This window comes from Epinephelus moara, chromosome 14 (genome assembly GCF_006386435.1).
Source record: "Epinephelus moara isolate mb chromosome 14, YSFRI_EMoa_1.0, whole genome shotgun sequence".
In the NCBI taxonomy this organism is placed as follows: domain Eukaryota; kingdom Metazoa; phylum Chordata; class Actinopteri; order Perciformes; family Serranidae; genus Epinephelus; species Epinephelus moara.
In genome coordinates, this window is record NC_065519.1 from 21,788,091 (window position 1) to 21,808,330 (window position 20,240).

The following is a 20,240-nucleotide window of genomic DNA, read 5'->3' on the forward strand; positions in this document are numbered from 1 at the left end:
AAAGCCCAAGAAAAAAAGGGGAAGTAGTCAGCAAGCAAGAGTTTTTTTTCTACCCTGCTCTCGCTCTCCCTCTCCTTTTTTTCCTGATTTACCGCGCTTTCCTCAGAAAGCTCCATTGTTCCCCTAGCCTAAGTCTCATCAGGCCTTTTGTGGCTGACTATCACAGCGGCAGGCAGAGAGCTGGAAATGTATAAATGGTATCATGCCTTGTGATTAATGGCGGTGCTTATGAGTCAGGTCTGATAACGGGCCTGCTCTCTACTCAATTTCAGATACCGTTAATGGAATCTGTCTTCTGCGATTGTAATGTGAGAGCGCCTAATTTGCTATGGAGCTTGAAGCTGTCACCGGCAAGGGATTGTGGGGTCATAAGGGACCTGGCAGCCGTTTGGCCTGCAGCTTGTATCTGCGGTGCTGAATAGAGCAGCTCTCTGCCTGTCAGTTAGCTGATAGGCTGATGAGGACTCTAAGCCACTCCACACAATGGCGGAAAGGGCCATACTGCCTGACTTCCCTAATTGTCGAGCCTGCTCATATTTCAGAGCCAGCATGCCGGGGACTGGGCTGCTTTTTTTTTTCTCCTTTCTCTTTTTTCCCCTCTCTCTTCTTGAACTTTTTTCTTCCCTTTTCTATATTTCATCCTTTATCCCGCACACTGTCTCACCCCTTTAACGCACACTTCTCTGCACTATTTTTCTTTTCTTTCCCTTCTCCCCATCATTTGTCGCCTCTCTCTCTCCCCCTCTGTCTCTCATTTTAGTAAGTGGTGGGTCTTAGCGTATGACAGATTATCCCAAGTTTGCTTCAATTACCGCAAAGGAGATGGAGACAGTACAGGAGAGGAGGAAGGGGAAAAACTTTTGTGCACACATTATATTTAAGAAGCTGAGGATAAAGTGCTATCTCTACCACGGTGGTTTCTGTGCCAGTCTGCTCGAGATCAACCGGCTGCCGGGGAGGGAGTTCTCATGATATGTGAATGGCCCAGTTTACTGGGTGTTTTTCAAGGTCTTGTCCGAGAAGCAAACTCGGGTCGAGGGAAGATTATAATGGGTCCCCAAATTAGTCTGGAGGGAAGTTGTGGCTTTCAAAATTTTAATTTCGTGTGAAGCTGCTGACTTTGTTGTTCTCCCTTTTTTGTGACACTTCAGTAAAACTTAGATCAAATAAAATAAGTGAACGAAAAGTAAGGCTAGGATCGGTGTATTTAAATATTAGCCTGTCTGATTACTGAATTTTGTTAGATCCAGGTACTGTACGTGATTCAAAATACACCTAAGATATTCTTGGGTGTGTGTGGCAAGTCCCAGGTCTTTCTAAAGTTGTGTATAATGAAGGCCTCTCCTCCCTCACCATCAGGTTGGTAGGCCCCGGCCCCGGAGCAGTACTTGCTGGGGGCGTGTTTGCTGTGTCCAGGCTGAGCTGGCAGTGGTCCATGGTGGCAGAGGTCTTCACCCTCAACAATCTTTTCACTGGTCTGCTCTTCTTCTTGACTGCCAGCTTCCACTGTGCTGAAAACACCACCCAGAGAGTGAAGGTAACTCAGTGCGACCCTCATCGGGGGCCTGTGTCTTTAAGTTTCCTCTGATCATTCCTTAGATAACTTCAAATTGGACTCAGTGCTGTGCTGAAATGCTTGACCTTGTCAGATTGCACACTGGGGAGCGCTGTGCTGCGGTTTGGGGCTCTGTAACCAGCACACCCTGGTGCTTTATGTGCTGGTCATCATTCCCTGGGTCCTTCACCATCTTTACTCTCTCCGGGTAAGTTCTGGGGTTTTATTTATAGAAGCTCACATAGAACAGATTTGAAATGTGTGTTTAAGAAACCCCAAGACAAGTAAGGAAAGTAGGCCTTGTTTCCATTCCATATACACTGCAGACACTTGCCATATCGATATTAAAAATCAAGTCATGTGTAATAACAAAATTGAGCTTCTTGGGATGCGTTTAATTTTGCTTCCATATTGATATTAAAAAACTGAGAGCATCACTCTCCAAACAATCCCGACAGGAGCTGTCTTTGCGTGGCCTGGTGTCTCTGGGAGTGTGTTTCCTCGCTGGCTTTCTGCCATACATCTACCTGCCCATCTCCTCCTACTTGAACACAGCCCGCTGGAGCTGGGGGGATCAGACCACCCTGTCAGGCCTGCTGACCCACCTGCTGAGGGCTGAATATGGCACCTTCAGTCTGGTACTTCCTGCTAAACTAACACACTACTCTAAGTGGTTTTTCTCATGTGCCAGTTGTTGGTATATTTGCTCTGGTGACATTTTTTTATCTTGTATTTCAGTGGTTTTCATTTTAGTTCTAACGTTTTACACCCAAAGATAAAAAGGTAGCACACAGACATTCAGGACAAAGCTGACTAATCTCAATTTGACCAGTTTATTCTGGCCATGTCAAACAAACACGCTGATGTTTCGACCTAGTTGCTTTCATCAGAGTGTCAGGTTTTAATTGTATTCTTTTTGTGTTTGCAGGCAAAGACGGAGAGCTCTGTCAACCTGACATTGATGCTAAAGTGAGTCTGCTTGGCCTTTTTTCAGCTTTTTGTCTTTTGTCTTTCTGCTAAATTGTCCACATGATTTAAATACTAAATGCAGCCATTTATTATGTATTTTGAATTAAATTGAACAGGATTCCTGGGATGGTAGTGACACTGTTTAAAAATGGGGATAAAGGGTCATTCACGCCAAGAACAATTACTATAACAATAGTCTCGCTCACCAGACCTTTCTCAAGAAAAGAAAGGTCTGGCTGCGCCGACTCTCACTGTGAGATTGGAGAAAAAAACGCCCCGGCTGCTTGTACTTCTTTCAACCAATCACAATCGTTCTGGGCAGTGCCACAGCAACGGTGCGCTTGCAAAAATATTGCCAGGGGGAAACAGGTTTTGGTGTAACACGCCCACAAAAATATCGCCTACAGGACGCGAACCATGGCAGAAAAATGGCTACATCCCCGCAAGATCAAACACCGCAAAAGTTAGTAAAGGACATGTTGAAAACGGTTGAAAACTGCTACACAACCGGAGGTGGTAGGGTGGGACTTCAGCGGGTGGCTCGTTCCGCCCAATGAGAGGCTGATCTCTGCAGCAAACTTCCGCCCACTCAGACTACTATAACAATAACGATGTGAGCATCCACGCTAACGACACAGTGGCATCAAGAACATGCTGTGCGCTCCAGCTGTTCTACAGCCCAGGAAGATGGTTAATGATAGTGTTTATTTTTAATGAACCATAAAATCGATCCTAACGATATCATTCTCCTCTGCTGTCATTATAGTTGTAGTGTGGACTCCACCATCCACTTAAGTTAGAACAATTCTTTTAAAACAATATCCTGTCATAGTTGTCATTCTTGGTATGGACGCCCTTGACCGTGCACATCTTCAGACAGCCTCTCCTGGAATGCTCATGGCATGAGGTGGGTGTGAAAATCAGATCAATGGTTACAGAAAGTTACGGAAATAGTATTCGACCATCCCATGAAAAGTAATCACGTAGTATTCTTATACTATCTTATTGGTTGTCTTTACAACCTTTGTGTTCTGTTCCCTACTTAAGGCCCAAATGCACTGAATGTGATAATCAGTGCACCTCATTTGAAACATGTCAACTAATGCTCCTATGGCACACTGCAGGCATCAGATTTGACATGCCAACACCACAGAACTATCAGCATTTTAGTAAAAGGTTGCAATTTAAGCAAAAATTTTGTATATTAGAGAAACCTTATCTCTACATCTCTTTACATTTCTATTTGAGTAATGTAATATGAAGTTCCAGCACCACAGAACCAACAGTATTTTGGGAAAAAGTCGCTATTTGACTGTAGGCAGGCACAAGTTTATATGCTTAACATATATCCCTATTAATTTAAACATAGGGCAGGAGGGCAAGTGTTGGGTGCATGTTGCTGCGTAAGTTGGTTGGCAGTAGAACACTAGTAAAGCTACTTGGTACCAGCCTTCTCATCAGGTACTGCAGCTGCAGAAAAAAACACCTTTGGTTGCTGGGTCCTCATTTCATGTTACAAAATTGAGAGTAGGGGTGTCAAAGCAGTTTGACATATCTCATAATGCCTCAAACTAAAGGTGTACTTCAAATGTGGGTCAGATGCTTTCAGTGTGGTTAGCACTTCAGATGGAGTGAGAAAACAAACAATAGAGAAAACTGATTTGATCTGAGGCACAGTGAGGGCACACGTGGTTCTACAAATGAATGACCCAACCACTTTTTGCGCCGGTTGCGGTGTTTTACACAGGTTTAACCAGAGGCACTCCAATCTGTTCTCAGAGCCCAAAGTCATTTCTGCAGCCCATCTCTCTCTCTCAGTCTCTCTCCTCCCCAGCAGCTTTTGTTCTTCCCATTCCACTCTCTCCCATCAAAGCAGAACTGAACCTGCTTAGAGGGCCAAATCGCTGTGTTCTGTTTCTCCAGCAGTTTGAAATGATCACTCAGCTCTGGTGTTTAAGCGTGACAAGCTGTGATGACAGACACTGCAATAGAGCTGGAGAAATTGTATTTTTCCACTCCAGCAAACCCCCCCTCCCCACCTCCTCCACCCGCCACCTCCTCCACCCGATCCCCCTCCCCTGCTCCCCGCTACCACCACTGCCACCACCACCGCAGTCATCCCACTCCTGGTATCTTTCTCCAGCTGACGGGATGGGGGTGCATGTGCGTCTTAAGACCCCCCACTACCAGCCCCCCCTCTGCCAGGCACCCACCCCTTTCCATCACCCCTGCTGCTTGATGGACAAGCACACCTTCAAGATGGGGAAGAGAGGCGAACATGACAGGCATGTCGCACTGGAGACGTAAACCCGCTGGAGAAGCTGACACACACACCCACAAACACACGCTCGTGAGCACATTCACACATAGTGTACATTGGGAGATATAGAGACTCAATAAGCTGTCAAATAGAGATGGGTATTAAGGAAGAGGCAGGAAACTATCTCTCTGCTCTGAGCAAGCGCTCTGTGACTGACAGGCACTGTGAGGAGAGGATGGGGCAGCAGGGGGTGGATGACACAGTCATTCGTATCTGTCAATCCGATTGAAAGGAGGAGCGCACAGTCCAAGGAGTTTGTTTTGATAGGGGATGGAGGGCATTTAATAATTGGTGTCCTTGAGTTCAGTAGCAGGGAGGGTAATTGAGCTTGTCTTTGGTGTCCATCATATATCTAATATGTGTGTTTGTGTGTGTGTGCAGGGCCCAGTTGGACCACTGCCTGCAAGACCTTTCGCTTCCTGTTCTGCTGCTGGCAGGAATAGGCCTTCTTCTCTCCTCATGGGACAGGTAGGATGAGCGAAACGGCGACATACAAAACACCAAACTCTGTCACACACATCTCAGCAGCCACTTCAACCAAAAACCTAATCCCCTGGAGTAAAAGACAGGGAACAAAACCACTGACAAAATGCTGATCTTAGAAAAAGAGAATACAAAAAAACACTGAGGCACCTAACTGTCAAGCTGTCGCAACGCTCCACATTCAAATCAAGAGAGGTTGATGTGTATTTTGGATTTTCAAAAACATGTTTGTGTGGACGAGTAAATCGCTGCTTGTATGTATCTGTATGTGGCAGTGTGGCGTTGTGATCCAGTAATTCATTACAGCAGTGGCTTTTCTAGGGTCTGTGGGGTGGAGCTGATAAAGCCTAGCGAAGCCCTGGGGCTCTGTGGTGCACCGGCCAGCCACCCCCTGCTTCCCCTCTCCTGGGGTGCACTTTGATAAACTTGGCTGCATACACACACAGATGAAAAAGCGCAAGGTCATTTCATAGGATGCCAAAAGGAAGCCATGCAAATGCTGATTTACCTAATGTTGAAATGTGGAGTGAAACTGTTTGTATGTAAAAACACAACAACACTTATTTACTAAAAAATCAGCATTTATTTTCCTTAACTGATTCTGCACAATGTTAAGAAAAAACAAAATCAAGAATCTAGACCCTATGTATCAGTGACCAGTCAGCAGAGCCCATCAGATCAATTTGTTGGAAACCAAAAGTCATTTTCTCAGGCTTGAAAGTGTCTCTTCAGGTTCAGATGATGATTTGTTATTGCCATGAGGCTAACGTGTTTTCTTTTTTGTGCATAAGTACATTTTACAGCTGTACTGTAATGAGTTTGTGATTCAGCGGTTGGCACCAGCTCATTATGACTCAGTCTGCATTAGAAAATCAATCATGCACCTCTTAGCTGGCTGGCGTATACATTTGCTCTCGGGCTTGTGATCTCCATCCCTGCATTAATGTTTTTATGGACTTATTCAAAACAAGAATATTTTGGAAGAGTAAACAGACAAAATAATAAATAGACTAGATATGTGGAAATTGCAGTCCAGGAGTGTATAGAACAATATTCATGTGTGATAATAAAATTAGAAAATATTTGTATACTGAACAGGGTTCCTGTGGATCCTTAAAAAGTCTTAAATGCTGTTGAATTTATTAATTAAAAATGCCTTAATTGGTATTATAATTTCTAAAAGCAATCTTTCAAACGGTTTAAATATGCTAAGACGCAGGAAGTAGGATTTTATGAGTATTTTTTTTACTTTGCATTGTAAAATCGCAAAATAATTGGTAACTTCTATTTTAAAAAAAATAATATACTGACTGCCTCTCACATTAACACACCGAGATCAGGATAGTGGAACCAACAATGCTTATATTTTGTTTCTGGATAGGATACTCAGAGCAGAGGATCCACTGTCTGCTAGCTAACTGTCACTGTTCTGTTGATGATATGGGAAAGTGAAAATTCCATGAAAATTTGCTGTTTAACCAAGATTTCATGCCCCAAAAAACTTGCCAACAAATGTCAGGTATTTCCCACTTCTGTCCTACCCTTGTCAGCACCACAAGACAAAAAAGTGACATTTAAAGTTATAATAAACATTCTTTTGTTTTTTTGTAACTGCTTATCCTGTTGGGGGTCGCTGGGGTGCTGGAGCCTATCTCAGCTGATGTTGGACGAGAGGTGGGGTACACCCTGGATATGTCGCCAGACTATCACAGGGCTGACACATAGAGACAGACAACCATTCACACTCACATTCACACTTAAATTCACACCTACGACCAATTTAGAGTCACCAATTAACCTGCATGTCTTTGGACTGTCGGAGGAATCAGGAGTACCTGGAGAAAACCCACGCTGACATGGGGAGAACATGCAAACTCCACAGATGGGCTACGCCACCCTGGGGTAGAACCAGGGACCCTCTTGCTGTGAGGCAACAGTGCTAACCACTGCACCACCATGCAACCCTGTCATAATAAACATTGGGACAAAATTGTCCATAACCCTAAGATAATTTTAATTTTTCCTTCTGTTTTGACTATTGTAAAATTGATCCTAAATTTCATGGCAAGTGGCATTAAAAGTTTTAAAAACATCTAAAAACTAACCACAAGCTGCAGGAACACTGTTGAATAACCAGTGGCGTTCCCTATGTTAGGACGTGTCGCTCAGTGTCCTGGCTGCTGACTGCCATGCTGCTGGTCTACTCACTGTTTTTTGCCTGGAGAGCCAACCTGGACATCAGCAGACCCCTTCTGCTTGGAGTGGTGAGCTATGACACTTAAACCCATTTTGACATTCTCATTAAAAGCCAAAATGTTTCTATTGTTTTCATTCCCTTACAGTGGTCTAAAATGTGTGCTATACATTGATTTACAATGCAATTTTCAACATGTAAGAAATCTATATACAGTAGGCAGCACACACATCTTGGAGTTAAAGCACTGAAACAGCAGTATATATGGTGCAGATCCTGGAATAGGTACATTAGTAACCCCAGGACTGAACTAAAAAAAACTACAGGAAACACTGACGTGTGTGTGTTTTTGTCTGTATTCACCTGTACACTCACTTCCTGCAGGTTGAGCGTTTCTGGCTGCAGAGCGATGCTGCAGTGTGTGTGCTGGCAGGCCTTGGCTTGAGCCGGACACACACTGAGCTGGAGAGGAGACTGGGCCGTGGGGGGGTGTGGAAGACCACAGGCTGGGTCCTCACCATGGCTCTGCTGGCACATATGGTGCGCACCAATCACAGGTGAGCATTGCACTCAGTTACAGTAATAAACTTCCTGATGGGTGTGATGAAAACATGCACCGTAGTCCACAAATATCTGAACAGTGTTTTGATATGTTTTCCATTCTTTGGGTAAAACACATGGGGTTTGAAATCAAACAATGACTATAAAGCCCCTTCCCACTGCACAAAACCCCCACAAACACCTGCTAACATCTGGCTCTTTGATGCAATGGGAAAGGTTTTAATCAGCACTCACACTCGTGTAAATGACTCTGTGTAGTCACAGGTATTTATTGTCTCTGGCTCTGATCAGCATTAATGGGAACACAACACCCGGGTAAATGTTCTAATTTTAGCTCCTTTACCGGCAAGATGCAATGACGCGCCGCCACAAATTACCGTCTGTCTCTGCCCAGGCAGCACTTAACCATCGATCCAAATTAGTGTACACCAAGTTTGACAGAGAGACTGAATTAGTAAGAGATCTGAGAAAAAGAAATAACCAACATAAAGTTTTCACAGGCCTCCATGCTTCTCTCTACTGTCTCTACCTGTTCTCCGGCCTATCCATAATGTCGAACATGACACACCAAAAGAAAAACAAACCCACTCACAGAAAGGCATGTTTGTCTGCTGCAGAGCTGTGCACACTGCTCCGGTCTACTGGCAAAGGAAAAGGAATAGGAAAACCCATGTTTAAAAAAACGACGCTTGTCACACTACAGAAAAATGTGTCATTAACCATGCAGCCAAAATGCCAAGTATATAAAGTTCGTTTTAAAAATAATGCAAAAATGAGCAGTATTCTCGGCTCTGAAATGCTGGGGGTGTGTCTGACAGGCCAGTCTTGCCGGTCCAATATGGTGGCAACGTTGACGCATCTCAGTAAAGAGCCAAAGCAGTCAGCGCAGCTGTTATGTGTAACAAAGTGACAAAGCAGCTGTCCACATAGGTTGGTAAGAACTCACAGAAACATTGTGTGCAACAGTCCGCCTTCCACCTTCTCTCCCCCATCTCCGTCTCACTCTCTCTTTCTCTCAAACACACACACACACACACACACACACACAGAGCAGCACTGCGGCGTTCAGTCCTTTGTATTTATCTGTCTCAGTCTTGATAGTTGTGCTATTATAATGCATAAAGTTTGTGGCTTGCCGGTCTGGCTCAGGTGGTTCATTAACACATACTTTTGCAGATTGGTTCTCATATGGTTTACATGGGTGTATAAATACAGGATAGAATACACACACACAGTTTGTGTTGACGATAGCTAATAGCTAGCTAGCAAACTGTAGGCTGCAGGAAGTAAGTGTTGTAAGTCGCGATTGAACGGGAGAACCACTGATGCTCTAGTGTTGATATAGTAGTGTAGATGAGTGGTTATGATAAGGATGGCTCCAGTGCATAATTGAGCCATGATTTCAGTCCTTCTTGAAAAATCCTGAACACTGAACTCTGTTTAGCAGTCTTACTCCACAATTCAGCACTCTATAGTCCCCAGTCTTTTCACATGTTTTCAGCGATTATTTCTCACAGGTGAAACCTTTGGTGTTAACCTTTGGGTTAGGACTCACAGTGTAGGACTCATAGTTCGTTTTGTCCTTGGGTTGTTATATTTCAATAGAGCCCATCCCAAAAAGCAGCTGCCATAAGAGTCTTTACTTTGTTGGGGTTAAGACATAAAGACAGTTTGCAACATACACTTTAGAGACAATTATAAAATCAAATTCTACACCTGCAAAAATGAGATCACAGTATGGCAGTGAACTTGACAGAAAATACACACAAAATGATGAAAAGAAAATGTTACTCATAATTGTAGTTGCATTGTATCGTACTTCTACAGGCTATTAGTGACTAAGTTTCTCTTGGTTGTTCTGACATCAAAAAGCACTCTGTACAATCTCTGTGAATTAATCTGTGGATTCAGTTTTACTTTATAATATCCCTGTTGTAGTAACTACGCTAAAACCAAATGTGCCCTAAGTTACTTTTTAAAATTCTTCTGTTTGGTAAAGTTAAAGTGAAATAAAAACTCCCCTCTCATTCTAGTTCCTTCTAAAATCCCCATGCATAAGTTTTCCCTGAGTCAACCTGATTTGTTTCTCCTCTGCGCTTCATACCGCAGGTCTGAACTCCACATGTCAGGTTTTTCTCTGCTCACCCCATGGTAGGGGCTAAAGAGAGGCACGGTTAGCACATAGATTCCACTCACAGAGCTCAGTCTGAGATGTTAGCTGTCCGAGAAGGAAGATTACACCAGCGTAGTGCTGGGGAGTGCCAGACAGCCATCACTGAGCGGCTTTGATCAAGGGGAGAGCATGGCCTGTGCTGTCAGACCCATCACACCTGTCTCCCCACGATTAGATAGGCAGCCAGAGCGCTCTGCAGAGGGGATGGGGCGGGGGCACTGACAACTTACCCTCAGAGCACCTTGAAAGCGTACCTACAAACACTCACATACACACGGATGTACACATCACACACACTTCTAAGCGCGAGTAAGGATGCGCTCAACACCCTTTTTAAATTCAAGTAAACACAAGTTGTGTTTTGATGATATTATAAAGTGTGATGGTGTATGTGCTGATAATCTCAAGGGAGTGCGATCAGAGCAGGAACAGTGTGGTCGAGAGGTTCGGCAGGGAGCTTCTGGCCTCCGTCCCAACAGATTCAATCATCCTGACCAGAGGAGATCTGCCTGGAAACTCCATGCGCTACTTATACTACTGCCAGGGTGTACGGCCCGATGCACGTCTGGTCGACCAGGAGGTCAGAGCTTTCATTTCTCCACTCTCTTTACTGTGTTGAAGTGTTCTCATTAAAGTTTTGATATGAATCAAAAGTAAGATTTAGGGTTGCAACAAAATGAGATTTAATCATCTCAGAAAATATCCTGGTTTCACGGAATCACAGTGCACAATATTATTATGATTATTAGTATTAGTATTAGTATTAGAAGTCACAGTGACCCTTAAAGGAATTAAAACAGTTTCTTTTTGGTTGAACTAATGTTTTACCATAGTTGAAACTTCAAACCATTTTTTTATGTAAGCATTTGTATAAAGTCTTAAAGGCAGCGGGGGAGGAAAGGAGGTGCTAACATGCAGGTGTCCAGTTGCATATCTTTTTCAGTACCATAGATAGGCAAATGTTCACGATATGACAACTGTCGGTCTTCAAAACACAGTTTAGAGTTTTACGATATATGGCTGTGACCCTAGTGGCAATTAAGTATTTTTAGGAACAGTTGAATTTCAGAACCCAAAATCAACTGAAGTAAAAGTTTCCACTGAACACAGTCCCAAATTATATACGCAGGTACAAAAATAGAATGACTCACTGGCCAACCGGAGCAAGAAATGGCAACCTCTAGCTCACCTTGTAGAATGTTAGTCCTTTGCAGCAGCTCATGTTCAATTCCAACTTGTGGCCCTTTACTAGGTGTCATTCCCCGTCTTTCTCCCCACTCTCCTGTCAATCTCCAGCTGCATTGTAAAAAAAGGCAAAAGCCTGAAAAATAATCTTAGAAAAAGAAAGTTTGCCATTATTGTATTGTGTGAATGGTACTGACATTTTATGGTCTTTCGTTGTCCTTCATGATATAAGCTGCTAAATTTGATTTCTGACACAATGCTTCAGTTTCATTTGGATGTCAAGTAGGAAAGATAGAATTCAGAAAAGACGGGTTTCTTTATTTTTTAAAAAGAAAATAAACGTCTGGCAAATTATTTATGGACAAAATAGCAATGTACCTTGACTGTGTAATAACTGACTTAAAGTGATACAAGATACACAGATACAACCTGATGTCCGTAAGTCTCTTGCAGGCTTTCTAAAGTGGGTACATTGTCATTACATACATCGTAAGTTGGTACATCTCTTCAATGTCAAAATCATAAAGGGCATTAAGACAGCAATGTAATAAAAATGAGAAGTGAAAGCAATAGCTTTTAAACTAAACAAGAGCCTATAAAGTTATAGTATGTAGAATTTTCCAAAAGACAAACAATGTATTGATCAAACAAATCAATACAGAAATAATCTCACTCAGTCATCATTTATGCCCCACTAGAAGTGTTTGGCAGTGTTTTTATCTGCAGAGACCCTTTACTCTGCCTGTATATTATTATTTTTGTTCTTATTTTTCTGTTTTCGCAATGTTACTGGGAGTGCTGAAAACACGAAAATATAGTGAGGCAAAAAAACAGGCTGACAAAGCCCATTCCAAAACGACAGCGAATCTGGGGTTGGCTATCACATTTATTTTTGCTGGTGACTGTGTTTATTAACACTGACTAGCTTTAAGTAAGAAAAAAAAGCCCCTTTGAAATATGTAGTGAAACCCACTGAAATAGTCAATAAAGCCTTTTCATTAAGTGGATGTAAAGTGAGTGGTAATTTAACTGTTAATCACAGAAATATAAAGAATTAAACAGAGTTGGTGTTACTCTGTCTTCTTTCTAGATGATGACTTACACTTGGTATGTGGCCAAGTTGGCGCAGCACCACCCTGGGGTGCACTTTCCCGGCCGCTGGTGGGACCCGGTCCACCCCGAGGTGAAAGACACCTTCAGTCTGGAGCAGTTTCTGTCCCACAACACGCAGTGAGTCGCTGAGACACAGGGAGAGAGCCGAGAGAGAATGAAAGGGTGGTCTGAACAGATAAATAGAGAGTGTAAAATGGAGAGCGAGTGAATTGGGAGGGCAACAATGGTCCAAATGAACAAGTGGGTGATCTAATGAGGCAGAGATCAGTGGGATGGTCGACACAGCGGTGAGTGCAGGGAGAAGATAAGCCTATAGAACTGTTGAGGAACTACAGAAGTCGACTAATCTACTTGATTTGGTTAAACAGTCTCAGGCGGACTCATTGCTGCTCCCTGCTCTCATCACTCACTCCTCCAAGAGGAATTGAGAGCCAGAAACTGGCTGGAGACCTGTTAATACCAAGCCCACCAGGGGGCAGTGTTTGCCAGGCCAACATGCCTGTCTCACAGTGGGGCAACACTGACCTGTGGGATTAACCCTCAGGGCCCGAGCCTTTGGTGAGCAGCACCTGGCTGGAGGGAAGCTAGAAGGTTTTGGGATGTGCGTAATGTTTGTCTGCATGGTGTTCCTGTGTGTCTCATCATCATCACCAGTTACCTGCAAGGAGAAACAGGGGTGCTTACATGGATAATAATTGAGGATGCAAGCAAGCCTCTTAACTGATTGTTTTCCTGCAGGAGGCATGTGTTTGCCTGCATCGGGCTGCCTGATGGAGACCCAAGCTGGGAACGTAGTTTCTCTCGTTGGCCAATGGGTGTGTGTGACTACTTGGTGCCTGTTCAGAGGCAGTTTGACCCTGAGAGGTGGGCCCATCGAACTCGCAACCTCTACAACTGGAGTGAGCCACACGACAGGTGCATATACAAATAAACAGAATAACTAATGCCTCCCCACAGGTGTGTGTTTAACCCCTAAACATACAGTTTTCCCCTTTTCCTCCTCTTAAAGCTGTAGTCTGTAACTTCTAATAAAAACGTAACTTTTTATATATGTGTTGAAACTGTCTCTATATTCACACAGCACTAAATGAGACAAAAAAAATCATATTCCTCTGCCTAATTTATTGCCTTGTTGTGCTTCTAATTGCCTTACTGCACATGAAAATAAACAACTAATCAGTGCTGAAGAGTCTAAGTAGCTGCCAATCATGCCTATCAAGACTCGCAACTCAAATATGAAGCACTCCATTACTGTGTTGACTATTTCTTGCCCTCTAATGTTTTTAGAAATATATTTAAGTGTACTGTTTAGTTGTAGAGCTAGAAAGGTGGCGCAGTTGGTGTTTGCTGCTTAGTACTCACCTCGACTATTTGTGGCCAGGGTACAAATGTTCTCATGTTACAGCTAAACAGTACACTAAAATATGTTTCTGAGAACATTTGAGACAAAAATAGGCAATGCAGAAACAGAATCGCAATTCACTCCTCGGCACTGATTGTTTTTCGGTGCACTGCAGGAGATTCTAGTGAAGGCAGCAGGAGAAAGAGGAGGAGGGACATTATATTTTACACAGATTATCTGTTTCATGTACTCGTTTCAGAACATAGTGACAGTTTCAGCAAATATGACGGCAATGTGAGGCAAAAATAATCACCTTTTTCCACACTGTTGACAATAACACTGTCCCCCTGAATTGTCTTGTTCCACCTCTTCATCAAAGCTATGTGATGTTAACACGGAGTGAAATATTCAAACACAGGAGTCCATGTTGTTTACGGCAGCAGCATTCTATTAAATAGAAATATTATTTGTTTTGTGCATCATTTAATACGCTCGACAGTGAGTTTGTAAAGGCTGGCCCAGATTTAAGTCAGTGATGTTTAAGGGGTTAAATTAACAATGTGATTTCCAGGACGCCTACTCAATGAATCATTTTGCATATTGTTTAAAACAGCCCATGATCTTTAGATGAAACTAGAAATATTCAGAAAGATAATGAACCCCATCTAATGAGTCCTTGCCATGTATTTCATCGCCAACACCTTCTCTACCCCCTCGTCTGTCTGTGGTCTCCTCAGTCATCCTTCCACAGACTCCACAGAGCTTCCCTCAGTGAGGTTGTCCTCTGTTCTCCATGCTGTGATCCAGCTCTTTGTGAATTCAACCAGAGCAAGACATTAGGCCCTCAGCAATCTGAAAATGAAACTGAAGATGAAAAATAATGAGTTTTTTATTGCATTTTGTCAATAACTGTGTCAAAAGTAGAATTAGTCAAAGCTCCATATTCTGTTGCTGTTGCCAGCAGCCCTTCATTCACTCAGATATCCACGACTGAATACTGTGACATTATTTCCCGCACTCTCGCGACAAGCGTGTCCGCCGATGCCCACAAGCCAAATATTAGCTCGGGAAACCTGCTAAAATATTCTTTTGAAGAAGAGGTCAAGTGTTTACAGTCAACAAAGTGAAAAAAGGGAGATGTGGTTTTACTCCATGTCTAATGTGCTAGCTGGTATTGTTGCTCAGTCATTTAATGTTTATGCAGCAAACATTGATGTTTAGTGTATCAAAACCTGCACAGTCGAGTGGAACAATATATTCACATAAATAATCATTTATAGTTAGTGGAACTGTGCACAAGCCAACGCCTGAAGCTGTTTAGATAAAGAAATGTTCTTTTTCTCCATGTGTGAACAGTTTCCATCCTGCGTCTTGGGAGCGTGTCGCTAATGAGGAGATGTGGCAAGCCAGGTACAGTGAACTTTTTTATTTATTTTTTCAACAAAAGACGCTGGTTTCCTCTTTGGAGAGGTTGTATACTTTAGTGTGCAGATAAAAAGCTGCGTCACGATGCATACCAGCCCGCTAGAACATCTCCATAAACCAGTCTTGTGTGGTAGAGCATCTACATGTACATTCTATTTGGTGGCGGCATCTACATAAATCACTCCATTGGAGTGGTGCGTCTGTGAGTGTGGATCTGCATGGCTCATCCATCCAGCACTTAGCCCTGAGCCTGCGTGCTTTGTTTCAGGATGAAGACGGCTTTCTTTCTGTTTGACCTGGCAGAAAGGATGCAGGGAGAGGGGAAAGCTCGCCTCTTTGAGCTGTCTTACACTGTGAGTCTGACCTCGACAAACATGCAACAACACCCTCATTTACCATAATGGGGCAGATTTAAGAGCCGCACAAAGCAAAGTACGACATATTCAGGGGCTTTGTTGTTATTTGCCGTAACATCTGCTTTTATGTGTGTATCTCTGTGTGTATAAATGTGTGTGTTCGCTGGGCAGCTGTATAAGGAGATTGTGGAGGCCCACTCAGACTACCCTCCAAACTGGGACAAGAACTTGGCACTGGCCTGTGAGAGGCTCCTCCGCTCCGGTCACCGAGGTTACAGTCCAGACAGCCTGCTGACCTGCAGCACCCAGCACTTTAGTCTCTACTTAGAGAAGGAACCCACAGATCCCCAGGCGCCCGCCATACGCTTGGCCATTGGTCATCTGCTCAAAGAGAGAGGCGAGCTCCGTAAGAGCCGGAGGCCAACCCCATGACAAGATCCAGAGAGACCTACATGGAGCCGAGTGTACCACGAGCCCAGCCGAAGTGCGAGGCACTGGGGACAAAGTCTGAGCCAATGTGCCTCTTCTCATGGTTTAAAGGTGGTGCTCCAGAAGGACAGAATGACGTTTAGGTAAAGTTTTGGCCAAATTGGACCTATGAGTTGGGACTTGAGAGGACTGCTGATGCGGAAGTACTGCGAGGTAGCAGGACTCTGCATAAAGGACAGACAGCTTCACTGGATGAACGTTCACAGTTGACCAGGGACAGAGCTTGACTCCAGCGAGCCTTGACTGACCCCAGTCAAACTGTGCGTGCACCCCTTAAAAACACTCATTCGATTGCTTTATCGTTACATCTCATTCCTTTTTTCCTCTCCTCTTCTGCTCTCACAGCTTTTAACGTGCTGATTATTTTGCCTCAGCCACTGCTCCACTTCTCTTTTTCTCACATTAGGATGGCAAGGCCGAGATTGAGGGAAAACCAATTTGGGGGCAGAAATGGGGGATTAGAGCGGCTGTTTAATCTAGGACAGACTTGTGCTGTGCCACACAGTCCTCACTCTGCATAACCAGCACTACCCACCCACCCACCCCTCTATCCTTCCATCAGTCTATCTTAGATGGTCCTTTAAATGTTTAAAACTAATGGATTCGATGAGTGTTTTTTTTTTTCCTCTCTTCCTTCCTAACGGGAGGGCTGTAATCCCTCATGGATTTAAATGAAATGTGAAATGTCACAATGCCAGGGACCCTTTTAGAGGTGCGTTTCTGTGTGTCCGTGTGTTGATTTGTGTGTTTGCATGTTGACGTGTATGTGTGTGTGTGAACACGTTTAAATCTCCACCCAAGCCTTTTCCCTGCCGGAACTGCACATAAACATAGTCGATAAACAGATCGGCACACTGAAAAGCACTTTGATCATCATACAAGCACAAAGTCATGCAAACTCCAGGGACACATGTAGACACGCAGGACCATCAGCCTCCCAGCTCCCAGGACTTTTAGCCCTGTGATGAGTGCTGGAGAGACAACGTAGCATGCAAACACAGCGAGTCGACCGGAGTCACTTGTCTTTGGAGTGTTCTCAGGGTCTGAAACGTCAATGCTTTTGCTGATTTTAATGAACCTCGTGGCCATAAAATTTGTTGGACAAAGTCAAACCAGTCAATTACAATAAGGTTTTGGAGGAGCTTTCTTTTTGAGACGCCACTAGAAAGCGAAGGACAGTAAGTGCATGTGTAGTTTTCTCAGAATGTAATCTGCCCTCTCTGTTCGCAGGCCTGATTAGCGGCAGTCAGCTGGCTGGATGATGAGATTCGACCTGCTGTAGCACAGATGGTTTGGTTTCTCAAAAAAAAGGGAAAACTGTCACTCTGCTTTCTACAGATTCAGATATTTCAATAAAGATTCTGTTTATTTTATTACATTTCTGAGCCTTTCTTCCTGGGTAGACGAGGCCTTTCAGATCACAAGTATTGATCATATTTTTCAACCATTTTTAACCTCACTTACATATTCATGTCTTTGTGTTTACACCACATCATTTCTCTTCTCTTGTCTCATTCCCTGCTGTTATTTTTACTTTCTTCCTGTCCTTCCCTTTGTCATCCCTCTCTTGTCTCCCACCCTCTCATCCCCTCTCACCCTGTCTTTCCCTAACCCCTCTGTTCCTCTCCTCTCCCCTGTCTCTGAGAGTCAGTTGCCCACCCTAAATCAGCAAGCTGCCGAGGATTGTGGGAACCCATGGAATCGCCGTGACCAGGGATGCAGGCAGGGAGCCACGGCAACGCTGGAATGTGGGGCGTCTGAGGAGATAAGAGCTGTGAGCCCAGCCAGGGAGAGGGGAGGGATGCAGCGAGAGAGGAGCGAGGGGGGGAGGAGGAGGAGGACGACGAGGCAGAGTGAGGAGGGTGAGACGGAAACAGGGAGAGCAGCAAGTCTGTGAATGGGGAGACAGAAACACAACACCATAAACAGCCCAGAGAGCAAGACAGAGTGAGACAGAGAAAGAGGGGCGGAGGACTTAGGGGGGCACACACTGGAGATGGGAAGCCAGCCTTATTCCTCTTTGCATTTCATTTACATCCCTGGCCGTATCGACCAATCGGATTGGGAGCAAAGCCCAGGGCTTAGGAGGGGAATAAAAAGACAAAATGCCTTTGCTGCTCTCATCCCTCCCTGATAATACCCCTTCTGTTTTTCTTTTCTCTTTTTCTCCCGTCTATAAGTAGATACTGTCCGAAATGCCAGCGGAAAAGCGACACCTCCGCTTGCTGTGTATCTCAGATAGACCGAGCGGGAGCAGGGGCTGAAAAGACAGCTTTAGCAACTGGGCCTATCTCCTCTCCTCTCCTCTCCCTGGCTGGATGGAAGCTTGGAGTGGAGGGAGGCGGAGGGCCGGGGTGTGTTGGTTAGTGTTTGGGAAGAGAATAGAGGGTGTGAGAGGCATGATATACTGAGCTGGCCGCAGATTTTGCAGAATCTTGCACTCTGAAAAACTTTGCCGGCAGATCCCTTTCCTAAGCATGAGAAACCTGTTTCAAGGATGTTTACGAGGTGCCACCCATCTTTGTGAAGGGTGCCAATGCCTTCTACCAAAGTCCACACATATTTTTAGCTTTGGATTGTTGTTATTCTTGTGCAGTAAGTTGCAGGTTTATCCAGAATGGCAACTCTCGTCACTTGGTTGAACGCAGCGTCTTAGATATCAGATTGTCAACACGGTGAAACCTTAACTTTAAAAATCTCTTTAACATACTACGCTATTGTTATTTTGGCTAAACTAAATATTTACCCATTAATTCAGTGATGTGTATTGGGGAGAATTAGGCCCATTAACATCAGTCTGTGTTGACATGATGTCATGATTGACTTGTCTCAGGTTTTTGTTTGCCATCACTCTTGATGTGTGTGTTTCTCAGTGTGTGGTGGCCACTGTTTGTATGCCAGGTACAGTATGTTTGCAGGTTTACTGAGTTTATTTGTACAGGTGTTTGTGGTGTGCTCCATTGTGTTTCCTGTTTGGGTTGCTATGCGTCTATTGTGCCAAAATGGACAGAGTGTTTTCGCTGTTTGTAAGTGTCTTTCCTGTATTTAAAGGACTATGTTATTGTCTTGGTGCTCACGTCTTTGTGTAGGCGCACCCAGACTATTGTCCTACTGCCACTGGACCCGGTGCTGGCATGGCTGCTGATATAGAGCTTATTGAAAGTGATTGTTGTTGCACAGATGAGAGTTCATCTCAATAGGGGTCTGCGGCAAACCATTCAGACACAGAGTGGATCCTCTACCTGCCTCCACCAGACGCATATAAGAGATAAGGTCACCTTAGGACCCTGTGTGGACCCCCTCCACCTTCACAGCATCCTCATCCTCCTCAGCCCGCACAACCTCAGCCATCTAGTAAAACAAACCAAACAATAGAGGGATATGTGAGGGATTAGAGGTCAGAGGGCTGGGGAATGCGACATCTCCATTTCCAGGATCAATCTTCAACCGCTTGGTAATCTCTGGCCCCAGGTCCCACATACCTCCAGTGGTCTCTCTGGCTGAGAGCTGGCATTGCCAGGCTGTGTGAGCTGGTACCCCTGCTGGGTGTGGAGTGCTGATAGGATAGTGGGGGGTGGGGTTAAAACCTGATAGTGTGGATGGATGGAGGAGCAGAGGGATGAGTAACAAGGGGTCCTCACTTTGTATCCAGACCTCACCTAAATCCTCACAGATAGATGCATAAATGCACGTGTGTGTGTGTTTGCCCATGTATGACACAGACACAGTGTTATCGTGTCCCTGTGTACTCTGTGGGCACACGTTCGTAAAGTTTGTTTTAATCTGTAAATTTGTAAATGCGAAATAACTTTGAGTTCTTCAGAGCAAACTGAATATTATCCCCAAGTTCCCGTTGTTATCTTGTGTACACACATTTGTTTATTTGATACAGCCCCTCTCCACTACAGCACTTCTGTATATCAAAGACAGCAGTGCAGAGCGCAATTGAAAATGGCTACCGTGGAGAAAGGTCTCTCTCTGCCTTTGACTGCGAAGAGGCAGAAAAAGCCCCATTCTCCGCTCCCTTCTTAGATCTATTTAAATAATTGAGGAGTAAACTGACAAATTAGGCACC

The 20,240-nt window shown here is 44.2% G+C and overlaps 1 protein-coding gene across 3 annotated transcripts in view; it reads left to right on the top strand.

The window, feature by feature from the left end:
- The window catches only part of tmem260 (transmembrane protein 260), a 32,889-nt gene extending 12,872 nt beyond the window's left edge, over positions 1-20,017 (top strand). Inside the window, exons 4-16 of one of the 3 annotated variants that reach the window (XM_050062819.1) lie at positions 1,360-1,537; positions 1,650-1,763; positions 2,014-2,193; positions 2,484-2,524; positions 5,226-5,312; positions 7,483-7,591; positions 7,906-8,078; positions 10,664-10,835; positions 12,531-12,670; positions 13,292-13,468; positions 15,252-15,305; positions 15,589-15,673; positions 15,848-20,016. In XM_050062819.1, the coding sequence (XP_049918776.1) occupies positions 1,360-1,537; positions 1,650-1,763; positions 2,014-2,193; positions 2,484-2,524; positions 5,226-5,312; positions 7,483-7,591; positions 7,906-8,078; positions 10,664-10,835; positions 12,531-12,670; positions 13,292-13,468; positions 15,252-15,305; positions 15,589-15,673; positions 15,848-16,108 (1,771 nt within the window). In that variant the 3' untranslated portion in view covers positions 16,109-20,016. Of the gene's footprint in view, positions 1-1,359; positions 1,538-1,649; positions 1,764-2,013; positions 2,194-2,483; positions 2,525-5,225; positions 5,313-7,482; positions 7,592-7,905; positions 8,079-10,663; positions 10,836-12,530; positions 12,671-13,291; positions 13,469-15,251; positions 15,306-15,588; positions 15,674-15,847 lie in introns of all 3 variants that reach the window. The other 2 variants (XM_050062820.1, XM_050062821.1) reach the window with 2 other exon arrangements.
- Positions 20,018-20,240: the final 223 nt, after the last annotated feature.